Below are 12,036 nucleotides of genomic sequence, written 5' to 3'. Positions count from 1 at the left end.
GTTTTATATTTTCTTTCGATTGGATTCTATTCTATTCTATAACACTATATTATTTTATTATATATATGTTATATTTATATTCTTTTATTATTACACTATGTATGATAGGATTCCATTCTATTCTATAACACTATATTATATTATTGTTGTCATGACAACGACATTATCCATGGAAGACTATGTACAACTAAATGTCATCAGTGTGTCTGTTGTGTTTAGTTGCTTGAAAAAGTTGAAAGAATGGCTTCTTGTATAACCAAAAACTTTTGGATCACCCTCCTCTCCCTCATCTCTCTTACGTCACGCATCATCTTGTCCAATCACAGGTCCCCCCATAAAGTTTGCGTCTTCCAGACTATAAGAGCCCCCAAACTTTCCTTCAAGTTTGAGAAACACCTCCGTGACGCACAAAGAGAAACCCCGAGATATTGAGAGACAGGGACACAAAATCACTGCTTTGGACCCCATTCAGGTGGAGTGGGAATTTTGGGAGTTGAATCACTTAATAATAGGTGATGTTTGAGGAAGAGGCGATGCATGAGGAGTCCAGCTCCCCGGAGTCTCCACTGGACAGTTTGGGAAACAGCGAAGAAGAGCTCAACAGACGACCGCCGAAAAGAAGCGGCAGGAAAAGACGACCGAGCAGGAAAAACGGCGAGGATTCGGACAGTCCGACGCCCGGGAAGCGAAGCAAAAAGTGCAACAGCAGCAGCAGCAGCAGCCCGGAGTCTCTGGAGGACCTGCAGACGCAGCGCGTCATGGCGAACGTGCGCGAGCGTCAGAGGACTCAGTCTCTGAACGACGCGTTCGCATCCTTGCGCAAAATCATCCCGACGTTACCTTCCGATAAACTGAGCAAGATACAGACTCTCAAACTCGCGGCCCGGTACATCGATTTCCTCTGTCAGGTTTTGCAAAGCGACGAACTGGACTCGAAAATGTCCAGCTGCAGTTATGTGGCGCACGAGAGACTCAGTTATGCGTTTTCCGTGTGGAGAATGGAGGGCGCGTGGTCCATGTCAACATCCCACTGATGCATGGATGCACTTGTGTAGTGCAGCACGGTATGCAATGCACAACGTCATGCATTTCAAATGTATTCTCTCTCCAACATGGCCAAACGGCCTAAGGAGTGTTCCAGAGGGTGAAGAATTGAAAGGCTGATAAGAATAAGAAGAATAATAATAAGATTTCTGCACTACCTGTCAAAAGTCTGGACACACTAAATGTGTTTAACGTGATCTTAAAAAAACTTCTCAATCTCGTGAAGGGAAAACATTCAACAGGTGTCCAGCATACATGCATGAAACTCCTTCAATGCTGTTTAAAATGCATCCCAAAGTACTTCTATTTAGCACTAAAAATGGTTTGGAATCTGGTTACTGGTTTGCCCAATTATTTGGCAATTTTTAATGCATATTTTGAATATTTGGTATATTTATTAATTAGCATTAAAGTAACCAGTTAACAAGTGAAATGCATATTATTTTGAAGTAAAAGCTAATTATATTGCATCGATATTTGTGGATTATTGACCTCACTCCCTTCTTCTTTCTTTCTTTTTTTATTTGTATATATTTAATTTTTTTGTGTGCAGATTTTTGGCCTCAAGTATCGAGTCTTAAGAATCGAAATGAACCCACTGTAAGGACCAAGATAAGAATTATCAAGGGAAACATTTTGGAGAATCATGACGTCGTTGCAAGCACTTACAAATGGAGCAGGAGTTGCAATTAAATCTGGGCTTGTTGTTTCAATTTTGCTGTTCTGACGCTGAATGTGGAAACCATGTGCTTCTGTACACATGCATGTCAGACTTGCCAACTCATTCCAGCACACAGCAGGAAAAGACATTGCATTTACTGAGGCAGCAACACAGTGCATGGCGTCATATTTATTTAGTTTTACGAAACGAAGGAAGGAAGGAAGGGATTATGAAAACTGCTCGCTTTGGTCCAAGAAAAGACTTTTATTTATTTATTAATGACTGTCACAATGCAGAATAGATCTGGTGTCTACATGCATTTCTATTTTAAATACTGTGTACATATGTGTATATTTTCTGCAATAAAACATGTTTTGAATATCTACTTCAAAGTAGTGTTGTATGGATTATAAAGGAGGAAACGGAAACGAATGGATTGCAATAAACTGTCGATAAAATGTCCGAATTGTCGACCTGCTCTTGTTTGTTTGGGCGCTTGTTTAAAATGTATTAAAATGTGTATTTAGAGTAGGCCTACATTCCTTTAAAGCCTTCTTAGCAAAATAAAATATGACGTAGCTTATTTCATATTGTAGATATATGTTTTTAAAATCGGTAAGATTCTGTTTTGAAATTCCATTTTAGAACGTTTTTAAATCGTGTTATTATTTGAAAATACAGCAATGAAATCAAAAAATAAAACGGAGAATGTTTATTCTAATCAAGAACGCTACACTGTATGTTGAACTCCTTAAAAGAAAGATAAGGATAAATATTTATGCATAATTCAGTTTTTGTGGATTTGAACCCAAAAGGGTCCCGTGTAATGTTACAGGAGTTCTGGGAAAGTATTTTAGGATGTTGCAAGGAATCATTTGAAGACGGTGTGTACAGAGGCTTCCAACATGTATGGAATTCCCAGATGTCTATAAAACAAGGGGGTCGGGAAGGTCACGGAAAGGTGCAGCGGGTCAAATTGACAAAACCCGAACATTTTACCGCCTGAACCCCGGACCCTCCTCGGTGAGTCTGAGAAAAATGAAGAACAATTTTAGACATTTTAAAACACTCAAAATGAACAAACAGGATAGTAAGAATATTATACAGGCCTATGTCAATATTTCTATTTAGCTTCGAGAAATATAACAAAAATGTAATAATGATAAGAATAATAATAAAATATCTAATATAATAGAAAGGCTAATATTTGGGTTTTTCTATGTCAAAATGATAGCCTATATATATATATATAATATTAATAGACATTTCAGAAAATAAATGTAAGAAAATATAATATAAATAATTTGTAAAACAAATAATAATCATAAAATACCTAATATAAAATATAAAAAATATTTCTATATAGCTTCGAGGAATACAATTTTTTTTAGAAATATGATCATAATAATAATAAAATACCTAATATAAAAGAAAGGCCAATATTTGTGTTTTTATATGTAAAAATTATAGCATATTCTGTATATATATATATGAATACACATTTCAGGGAATAAATGAAAGAAGAACATGTAATATAAATAACATGTAAATAATAATAATAACAATAATAATAATAAGGTAAAAATTAAGTAATTCAACAAAAAAAAAAAAAAAAATACATACATGGTAGATTTGAGTAATTATTGATAGGCCGAATTATTGTATTAAAAGTAAATGCCGCAATGTAAAGAATTTGATTTCTCTTTGAATTTCCCGACAATAACATTCCAGAAGTTTGTTGACTTGGAGAGAGAGAGAGCGAGAGAGCGAGAGAGAGAGAGAGAGAGAGAGAGAGAGAGAGAGGGAATCTCAGGCACCTGAATCAAACTTATTTTTACCAGATGTTGTTAATATGTGTCTTAAAGTCACGTGAAGAACACAGATGTTGAGATGCACAGACCCGCCTTCACATTCACAGAGTTCAACACAAATATCCATTGAGTTTTCTTTTAATAGAAGTTAGACTCGATGGCATAGATGGAATGACATATTTGTGCAAATGTTTTGAAAGGCGCAATCGACCTGCAAAAAGGGACGTGGAATAGTCACGCGCCTCGACTTCTCCTTTGAAGCCCTTTAATCTGGAATTATATTGAGTTTCCACACACGCACCGAGGATATACCGACGAATGCACCCGGTAATTATTTCTGTAAAGCTTCGACTCTCGTTTGCATCCGGACAACTTGAACTTTGTGTTGTGGCTGGAATTTGTTTTTGAGCACAACATGGTGTGTGTGTGTGTGTGTGTGTGTGTGTGTGTGTGTGTGTGTGTGTGTGTGTGTGTGTGTGTGTGTGTGTGTGTGTGTGTGTGTGTGTGTGTGTGTTTCATGGACATCACGTGTTCATTCAGCGCCTTTAGTGTTAATCTGTTCATCATTACATTATTACTTTTCCATGCAAAAGTTCTAGAACTGAATGGTCATAAAGTGTAAAATACTCTCTGACCGTTCAGGAGTGAAACGGGCTCGTCCAGTTTAACGATTTGAAGTATGCTGATGTCAAAGCATCGGTTCTGACCTTTGGCGCAGTAAAGATTCGACCGAGCTGAATCGATTCACCACCTTTAAATGAGCATGTCCGTGTTGTGTTAAACTTGAGTGTGTGCAGAGGAGTGTGTGTCCTCTGTGGACTTGACTGCATGAGATTCCTGACCTCTGCGAGTTATAAAGCAGTGCATGGAGAAAACACACACCCAGTCGGTTCTTTGATGTGTGTTATCAGTCTCTGAATTCAAAGGCCTTTAGGGACTTAGTGCACTGGACATCTGCCATCAACAGAGATCAATGGAGGGAGGAAATACAAAAGTTAAATAATGTGTATGAACAAAAGATGCATAATAAATGATATAATTGTGGGGGGAAATGGCAGATGCTTATTCTGTTATTAACTGCACATTGCACATGAGTTGTACAGCACTTTGGGATTCTTTGTTTTGTTTGTTTTGTTTATTTGTTTGTGATTGCTATCACACCATAATTTTCATGGCAAAAAAAACAAGTTGAAAAATATAATGATAATGATTAAAAACCTGTATAATTTTTTTATTCAATAAAGTTATAATAAAAACTCAATGCAACTGATTCAACAATTATTTTCACGTGTGCTTAATTTATAAATGCACGAGTTGCATTCATTTAACATCATATGTTTATTAGAATAAAGAGTAGAATTATTAAAACATTACACTGAAATTATGATTACAACTCAAATGTATTAAGAATTATAGTGAAATTGTTTACTTGTTTTGGTGTTGGGGAAATGCACAGACAGGTTCACTGTTACTTTAGCAGGTATCAAATTGATACTCACATTTCCAATCATGTTTATTATTATTATTTATAAATCACAATATCAATGTTTAAAGGAATACATTGACAGTATGTGTGGCTAATAATGTTGATTACTACAAAAATATAAAGATTGACTCGTCCGTCCTTTTCTTTAAAAAATGTAATAAATGCAAAAATCTGTGATACAGTGCGGCACTTAAAATGGAAGTCAATGGGGGTCAATCTGTATACATTAAAATACTCACTGTTTCAAAGGTATGACCACGAGATGTAAACAATATGTGTGTTAACATGATTTTAGTGCGATAAAATCTCTTGCAAACTTTTTCTGTGTAAAGTTATATCCAATTTTACAACTTCGTTGCCATGATGACGTGACACTGTAAACCCTAAAGCCCTAAAATGATTATTTAAACAATGTTAAAGCTCAAATAACACACACATTTTAACAGAAGAATTAATGCAAGTGCATTTATAAAATTATAAGCTTCATATTTCTGCTTTAAATCCTCCAAAAATGGCCCCCATTGAATTCCATTGTAAGTGCCTCACTGTAAGAAAAGAAGGGGCAAGACAGACAGGATGCACAAAATGATGTCGATTGAGTTTAACTTGTATTTTTTGTTTCATTTATTTAAAATTAAACATTCATATATTCACATGTTAAGGTGGATATTACGCATGTGTGTCTGAATAATTAAAGTTTTTATTATCAACCACAAATTTCCATCCAAACAGGTTTTATATCCATATCTAAATATTAATACTAATATTATATCTAAAATAATTTCTCAAATGCACGGTCAGGTGGACAGAATTAGTTTTGAAGTGAAAACACAATGTCCATTTTATTAACAAGCACAAATGTAATCTATTGTAATAATGACTATGATGGAGAGTTATCCTTAAAACCCCTTATTGACAGAGTTAAAGTCAATCATTGCTGTAACAGACTCTTATTTCTAACACATTGTTTTTTGTGAAGTTTAAATAGTTTTAAATATGGATAATATTGTTTATCAGGTGAATCAAAATGCATAAAAAGAAAGTTTGCCGTCTTGAAGGCTGAATGCACACTCAATGCAGTGGCGTAGTAAATCAATATTAATAGGGCGGTTTGTTGATTTGAGCCTTTATTGAGGTCAAAGTGAGGTCAAAGGTCAGCTCTAGTTGTGTATTCACGGAGTAGCTGTTGTAGGTCTGTTTTATAACACGATGTGGATTTTGCTGAGTTGAGATTGTCCACGACATGTTGCTTCAATCTTTCCCTTTGAAGTGTCTGTTCTGCTCAGTGGAAACTTCTAGCACATAAAGATTCCTCAAACTGTATAGCTCAACTCAGTGTGTTCAGACTGAAAGACTAGATTAATATATGATTTCATTTGAGCGAAGGCCTTTTCATTTTTGATTTACTGGGTTCTGGGACCAAAAAAAAACCGAACCACATGGATCCGGCTCTTTCATGTGACTTGGGCTTTGTTCTGACGAAACGGATTCCAATCATATTCAAATTATTATGAGCAGTCAGATCATTTGTCCCTATTTTAAATGTAACCAGAGATTCAACTCTCTAATTTTCCTTTATATTCAATGTTTACGTGTCAGTGAAAACCACAGATCTTTCCTTTTTAGCACTATTCGGATATGCTCAGAATGCAAAACTTGTGCTGTTCTGCAGTGTGCAGTATGTATAATGTGCACAGTATGTCGATTTTTAGTATGCATGGAATATGCCAGACTGTTCTAGCTACTACAATTGCAAATGTGCAATATATAACCGAAGCACACCGTGTAGAGTATTGTATACCATATTTAAAAATACTCAATTTGACCTCCCATTTCCAATGTGAAAATAAACTAGAATCAATGTGAACCATAATTTCTTGACTCATTATTTGATCGCTCTATCAAAATGTGATTCAAAATGTTAAACAAATGTATTTCTGAAATGATAATTGGGTACCACTTGCTGAATTAATCATACATCATATTAGGTCACATTAAAGAATGTAGCATACTGCATACTGTTTCACATACAATTAAAAAACAATAGTATGAAGTATACAGTGTACACTCTCCAGTATAATTTAAACAGTAAGCTAGAATTCCATTCTTGGTTTAAGAACTCTCTTTCACAATTCCACAAGCATTCTATAATAATAATAATTATTATTATTATATGAATTATACAAGACATATTTGCTATGTGGAAAATCTAAATGGAATAGTTTTATTTAGAAATGGGATTTCATTTAGTTTTGACACACCTCCTGATTAAACCCCTCCCACTTCCGGTTATATCTGAATACAGATACAAGTAATGGGAAAACATATAAGTAACTGTGTTCCACTACAGTTACAATGGAACTCATTGCTAATTAGAATACAGTTACATTCAAAAAGTATTTTGATTACTGAAGAGATTACTTTGCATTTTATTGTCATTTGTTTCATTTAATATTTAGTTCTTTCAGATGGAAAACATTCATACATATAAATGATCCAAAGTGCATTTGAACAGCGGTGAAACACTTTCTTATGATGTGTGACATTCATACGAGCAACAGAGAAGTACGTTTGAAGTAAGTTTGGAGCAGAAGAAATAGAAATAAACCTTGTGTAAATTGTTAGCTTTATGCTAAGCTAAAATGCTATTTTTAGACATTTTACATGCACATGTGACCAGACACGATCATATTTATTTATTAAGAAAATTCACATTGGATCATAATTTCTTTTTTCTAGTAAGATCTTTGATATTAGGGCATAAATTGTATTCTTGATAATAATTTTTGTATTGTTTTCCTGTAAAAATATCTAAAAATCTTTAAAACAAGATGAGTTTGATTGATCTTGTTTTACAAACAACACTGCATAAGATATTTGGGTTTTTCAGAGAATGTATTTTTAACATGTGTATTTTGAGTTTTTATAGTCAAAACAAGTGAAAAAAATCTACCAATGCTGAAGAAGTAATCCAAAGTCTTTAGATTACATTACTGACCTTGATCTAAAATACATTACAAGTTACATTTTGCAGCATGTAATCTGTAATCTGTATTGGAATACATTTCAAAAGTAATCCTCCCAACCCTGTACAGATACATATAATTTTGCCACTGCAACAGATACAGATACAGCCTTACTAAATAAATATATACATCTGAAAGGACTAAATATTAAATGAAACAAATACAAATATATATATATATATTATCTCTGTCTTGTTGTTGTATTGTTGTGCACTGGAAGCTTCTGTCACCATGACAAATTCCTTGTATGTGTAAGCACACTTAGCAATAAAGCTGATTCTGATTCAATGTCAACGACAGTTTCCATTTTCCAATGCAGGTTCCATTATGAGTTTAATAAAAGTCCTGTCAATCTTTGAGCTGATGTCATCCCACCAGGTCTGACTTATATACAAATAAAGAACATTTGGTCAACTCATATAATAGTATGGTGTGTCATAGATTGGTGATCCAGACACATTACAATAGTTTGCACAGTCTGATCATGTTTTGGGGTTAATATCAAACAGGGTGATATCAAAAGCAGAGGAAGGAAAAATATATTTATACACAAATCTGTATTTATTTATATCTTGCTACTCTGACTTTATATTTAGCCATTTTGAGTTTATATTTTGGAATTACCAGTTTATATCTCGCAATTTCAACTTTATATCTCCCAGACTTTATTTCTCGCTATTACAACTATATCTCACAACTGTAACTTTATATCTAACAATTTCGACTATATCTCGTAATTGCAACTTTATATCTCGCTACTGTAACTTTATATCTAGAAATTGTGACTTTATATCTCACTACTGTAACTTTAGATTTCGCTACTGTAACTTTAGATTTCGCTACTGTAAATTTATATCTAGAAATTATGACTTTATATCTCGCTACTGTAACTTTATATCTCGCTACTGTAACATTATATCATCGCTACTGTAACTTTATATATCGCTACTGTAACTTTATATCTCGCAATTGTAACTTTATATCTCGCAATTGTGACTTTATATCTCGTTTCTGTAACTTTATATCTCGCTATTGTGACTTTATATCTCGCTACTGTAACTTTATATCTCGCTACTGTAACTTTATACATCGCTACTGTAACTTTATATCTCGCTACTATAACTTTATATCTCACAATTGTGACTTTATATCTCGCTTCTATAACTTCATATCTCGCTACTGTAACTTTATGTCTCGTTTCTGTAACTTTATATCTCACAATTGTGACTATATCTCGCTACTGTAACTTTATATCTCACTACTGAAACTTTATATCTCACAATTGTGACTTTATATCTCGCTACTGTAACTTTACATTTCGCTACTGTAACTTTATATCTCACAATTGTGACTTTATACATCGCTACTGTAACTTTACATTTCGCTACTGTAACTTTATATCTCACAATTGTGACTTTATATCTCACTACTGTAACTTTATATCTCACTACTGTAACTTTACATTTCACTACTGTAACTTTATATCTCACAATTGTGACTTTATATCTCACTACTGAAACTTTATATCTCACAATTGTGACTTTATATCTCGCTACTGTAATTTCATATCTCACTACTGTAACTTTACATTTCACTACTGTAACTTTATATCTCACAATTGTGACTTTATATCTCGCTACTGTAACTTTATATCTCGCTACTGTAACTTTGTATCTTGCTACTGTAACTTTGTATCTCGCTACTGTAACTTTATTTCTCGCTACTGTAACTTTATATGTCAAAATTATGACTTTATATCTTGCAATTATGACTTTATATCTCGCTACTGTAATTTTATATCTCGCTACTGTAACTTTGTATCTTGCTACTGTAACTTTGTATCTCGCTACTGTAACTTTGTCTTGCAATTGTAACTTATATAGCGCTACTGTAACTTTATATCTCACTGTTGTAACTTTATATCTCGCTACTGTAACTTTTTATCTCACTACTGTAACTTTATATCTCACTACTCTATCTTTATATCTTGCTACTGTAACTTTATATCTCGCTACTCTATCTTTATATCTCACTACTGTAACTTTATATTTTGCTACCCTATCTTTATATCTCGCTACTGTAACTTTGTATCTCGCTACTGTAACTTTATATCTCGCTACTCCATCTTTATATCTCACTACTGTCATTTTATATCTCGCTACTCTATCTGTATATCTCACCACTGTATCTTTATATCTCGCTACTGTAACTTTGTATCTCGCTACTGTAACTTTATATCTCGCTACTTTATCTTTATATCTCACTACTGTCATTTTATATCTCGCTACTCAATCTTTATATCTCACTACTGTAACTTTATATCTCGCTACTTTATCTTTATATCTCACTACTGTCATTTTATATCTCGCTACTCAATCTTTATATCTCACTACTGTAACTTTATATCTCGCTACTTTATCTTTATATCTCACTACTGTCATTTTATATCTCCCTACTCAATCTTTATATCTCACTACTGTAACTTTTTATCTCACTACTGTAACTTTATATCTCACTGCTCTATCTTTATATCTCACTACTGTAACTTTATATCTCACAATTGTGACTTTATATCTCCTTACTCTATTCTTATATCTCACTATTGTAACTTTATATCTTACTATTGTAACTTTATATTTTGCTACTGTAACTTTATATCTTGCAATTGTAACTATATCTCGCTACTGTAAATTTATATCTTGCAATTGTAACTATATCTTGCTACTGTAACTTTAGATCTCGCGATTGTGACTTTATATCTCATTACTGTATCTTAATATCTATCTACTGTAACTTTATATCTCACAAATGCAACTTTATATCTCGCTACTGTCACTTTGTATATCACAATTGCAACTTTATATCTTGCTACTGTAACTTTATATCTCGCAATTGCAACTTTATATCTCCCTATTGTAACTTTGTATCTCACAATTGTTACTTTATATCTCGCTACTGTAACATTATATCTTGATACTGTAACTTTATTTCTCACTAATGTAACTTTATATATCACTATTGTGACTTTATATTTCGCTACTGTAACTTTATATCTCGCAATTGTGACTTTATTTCACGCTATTGTAACTTTATATCTCACTACTTTATTTTTATATCTCGCAATTGTAGCTATATATCTTACTATTGTAACTTTATATTTTGCTACTGTAACTTTATATCTTGCAATTGTAACTATATCTCGCTACTGTAAATTTATATCTTGCAATTGTAACTATATCTTGCTACTGTAACTTTAGATCTCACGATTGTGACTATATCTCATTACTGTAACTTAATATCTCTCTACTTTAACTTTATATCTCACTACGTAACTTTATATCTCGCAATTACAACTTTATATTTCACTACTGTATCTTTGCATCTCACAATTGTGACATTATATCTTTCGATTTTTAGTATACGTCTTGGAAATGCCAGTTTATATCTTGCAATATCAACATTATATCTCATTATTGTGACTTTATATTTCACAAATGCAACTTTAAATCATGTCATCATTGAAATTTTAAGGTTGAAATTGAGTTGACAGTCTAAAATCAGAAGCAGAGGCAGGGAAATATATATGTATTTATTTATATCTTGCCAATGTAACTTTATATTTTGCAATTGCCTGTTTATATCTCACAATTCCAAATTTACATCTCACATTTTCAACTTTATTTCTTGCTATTGCAACTATATCTCGCTATTGTTACTTTATACCTCACAATAGCGACTTTATATCTCATTATTGTGACTTTAAACAGTATCTCACAATTTCTCATTTATATCTCGCTAATTACAAATGTACTGTATATCTTTCAATTTAGACTTTACAGTCTATTTCACAATTTCAACTTTATATCTCACAATTGCGTCTTTATTTCTGATTTAAAGAAATATTCCGGGTTCAACACAAGATAAGCTAAATCAACAGCATTTGTGGTAAAATGATTTATTACCCCCAAAAATAAATTCGATAAAAATCGAGGTGAATGGAAGTGAATG

General features: G+C 33.0%; 1 protein-coding gene across 1 annotated transcript; it reads left to right on the top strand.

Annotated features, from left to right (window-relative positions):
* Positions 1–406: 406 nt before the first annotated feature.
* Positions 407–2,128, top strand: twist1a (twist family bHLH transcription factor 1a). The gene is made up of 2 exons (XM_052092797.1): positions 407–1,064; positions 1,598–2,128. The coding sequence occupies exon 1, from the start codon at positions 516–518 to the stop codon at positions 1,032–1,034; it is 519 nt and encodes a 172-aa protein (XP_051948757.1). The 5' UTR covers positions 407–515; the 3' UTR covers positions 1,035–1,064; positions 1,598–2,128.
* The last annotated feature ends 9,908 nt before the right edge of the window (positions 2,129–12,036 follow it).

Source organism: Xyrauchen texanus, chromosome 26, assembly GCF_025860055.1.
Source record: "Xyrauchen texanus isolate HMW12.3.18 chromosome 26, RBS_HiC_50CHRs, whole genome shotgun sequence".
Lineage (NCBI taxonomy): Eukaryota > Metazoa > Chordata > Actinopteri > Cypriniformes > Catostomidae > Xyrauchen > Xyrauchen texanus.
Note: the sequence above shows the minus strand (reverse complement) of the source record. Positions and strands in the feature narration are given on the sequence as shown.

Excerpts from the sequence above, each read along its gene's own strand:
- twist1a (XM_052092797.1), top strand. The coding sequence starts at position 516 with ATGTTTGAGGAAGAGGCGATGCATGAGGAGTCCAGCTCCCCGGAGTCT.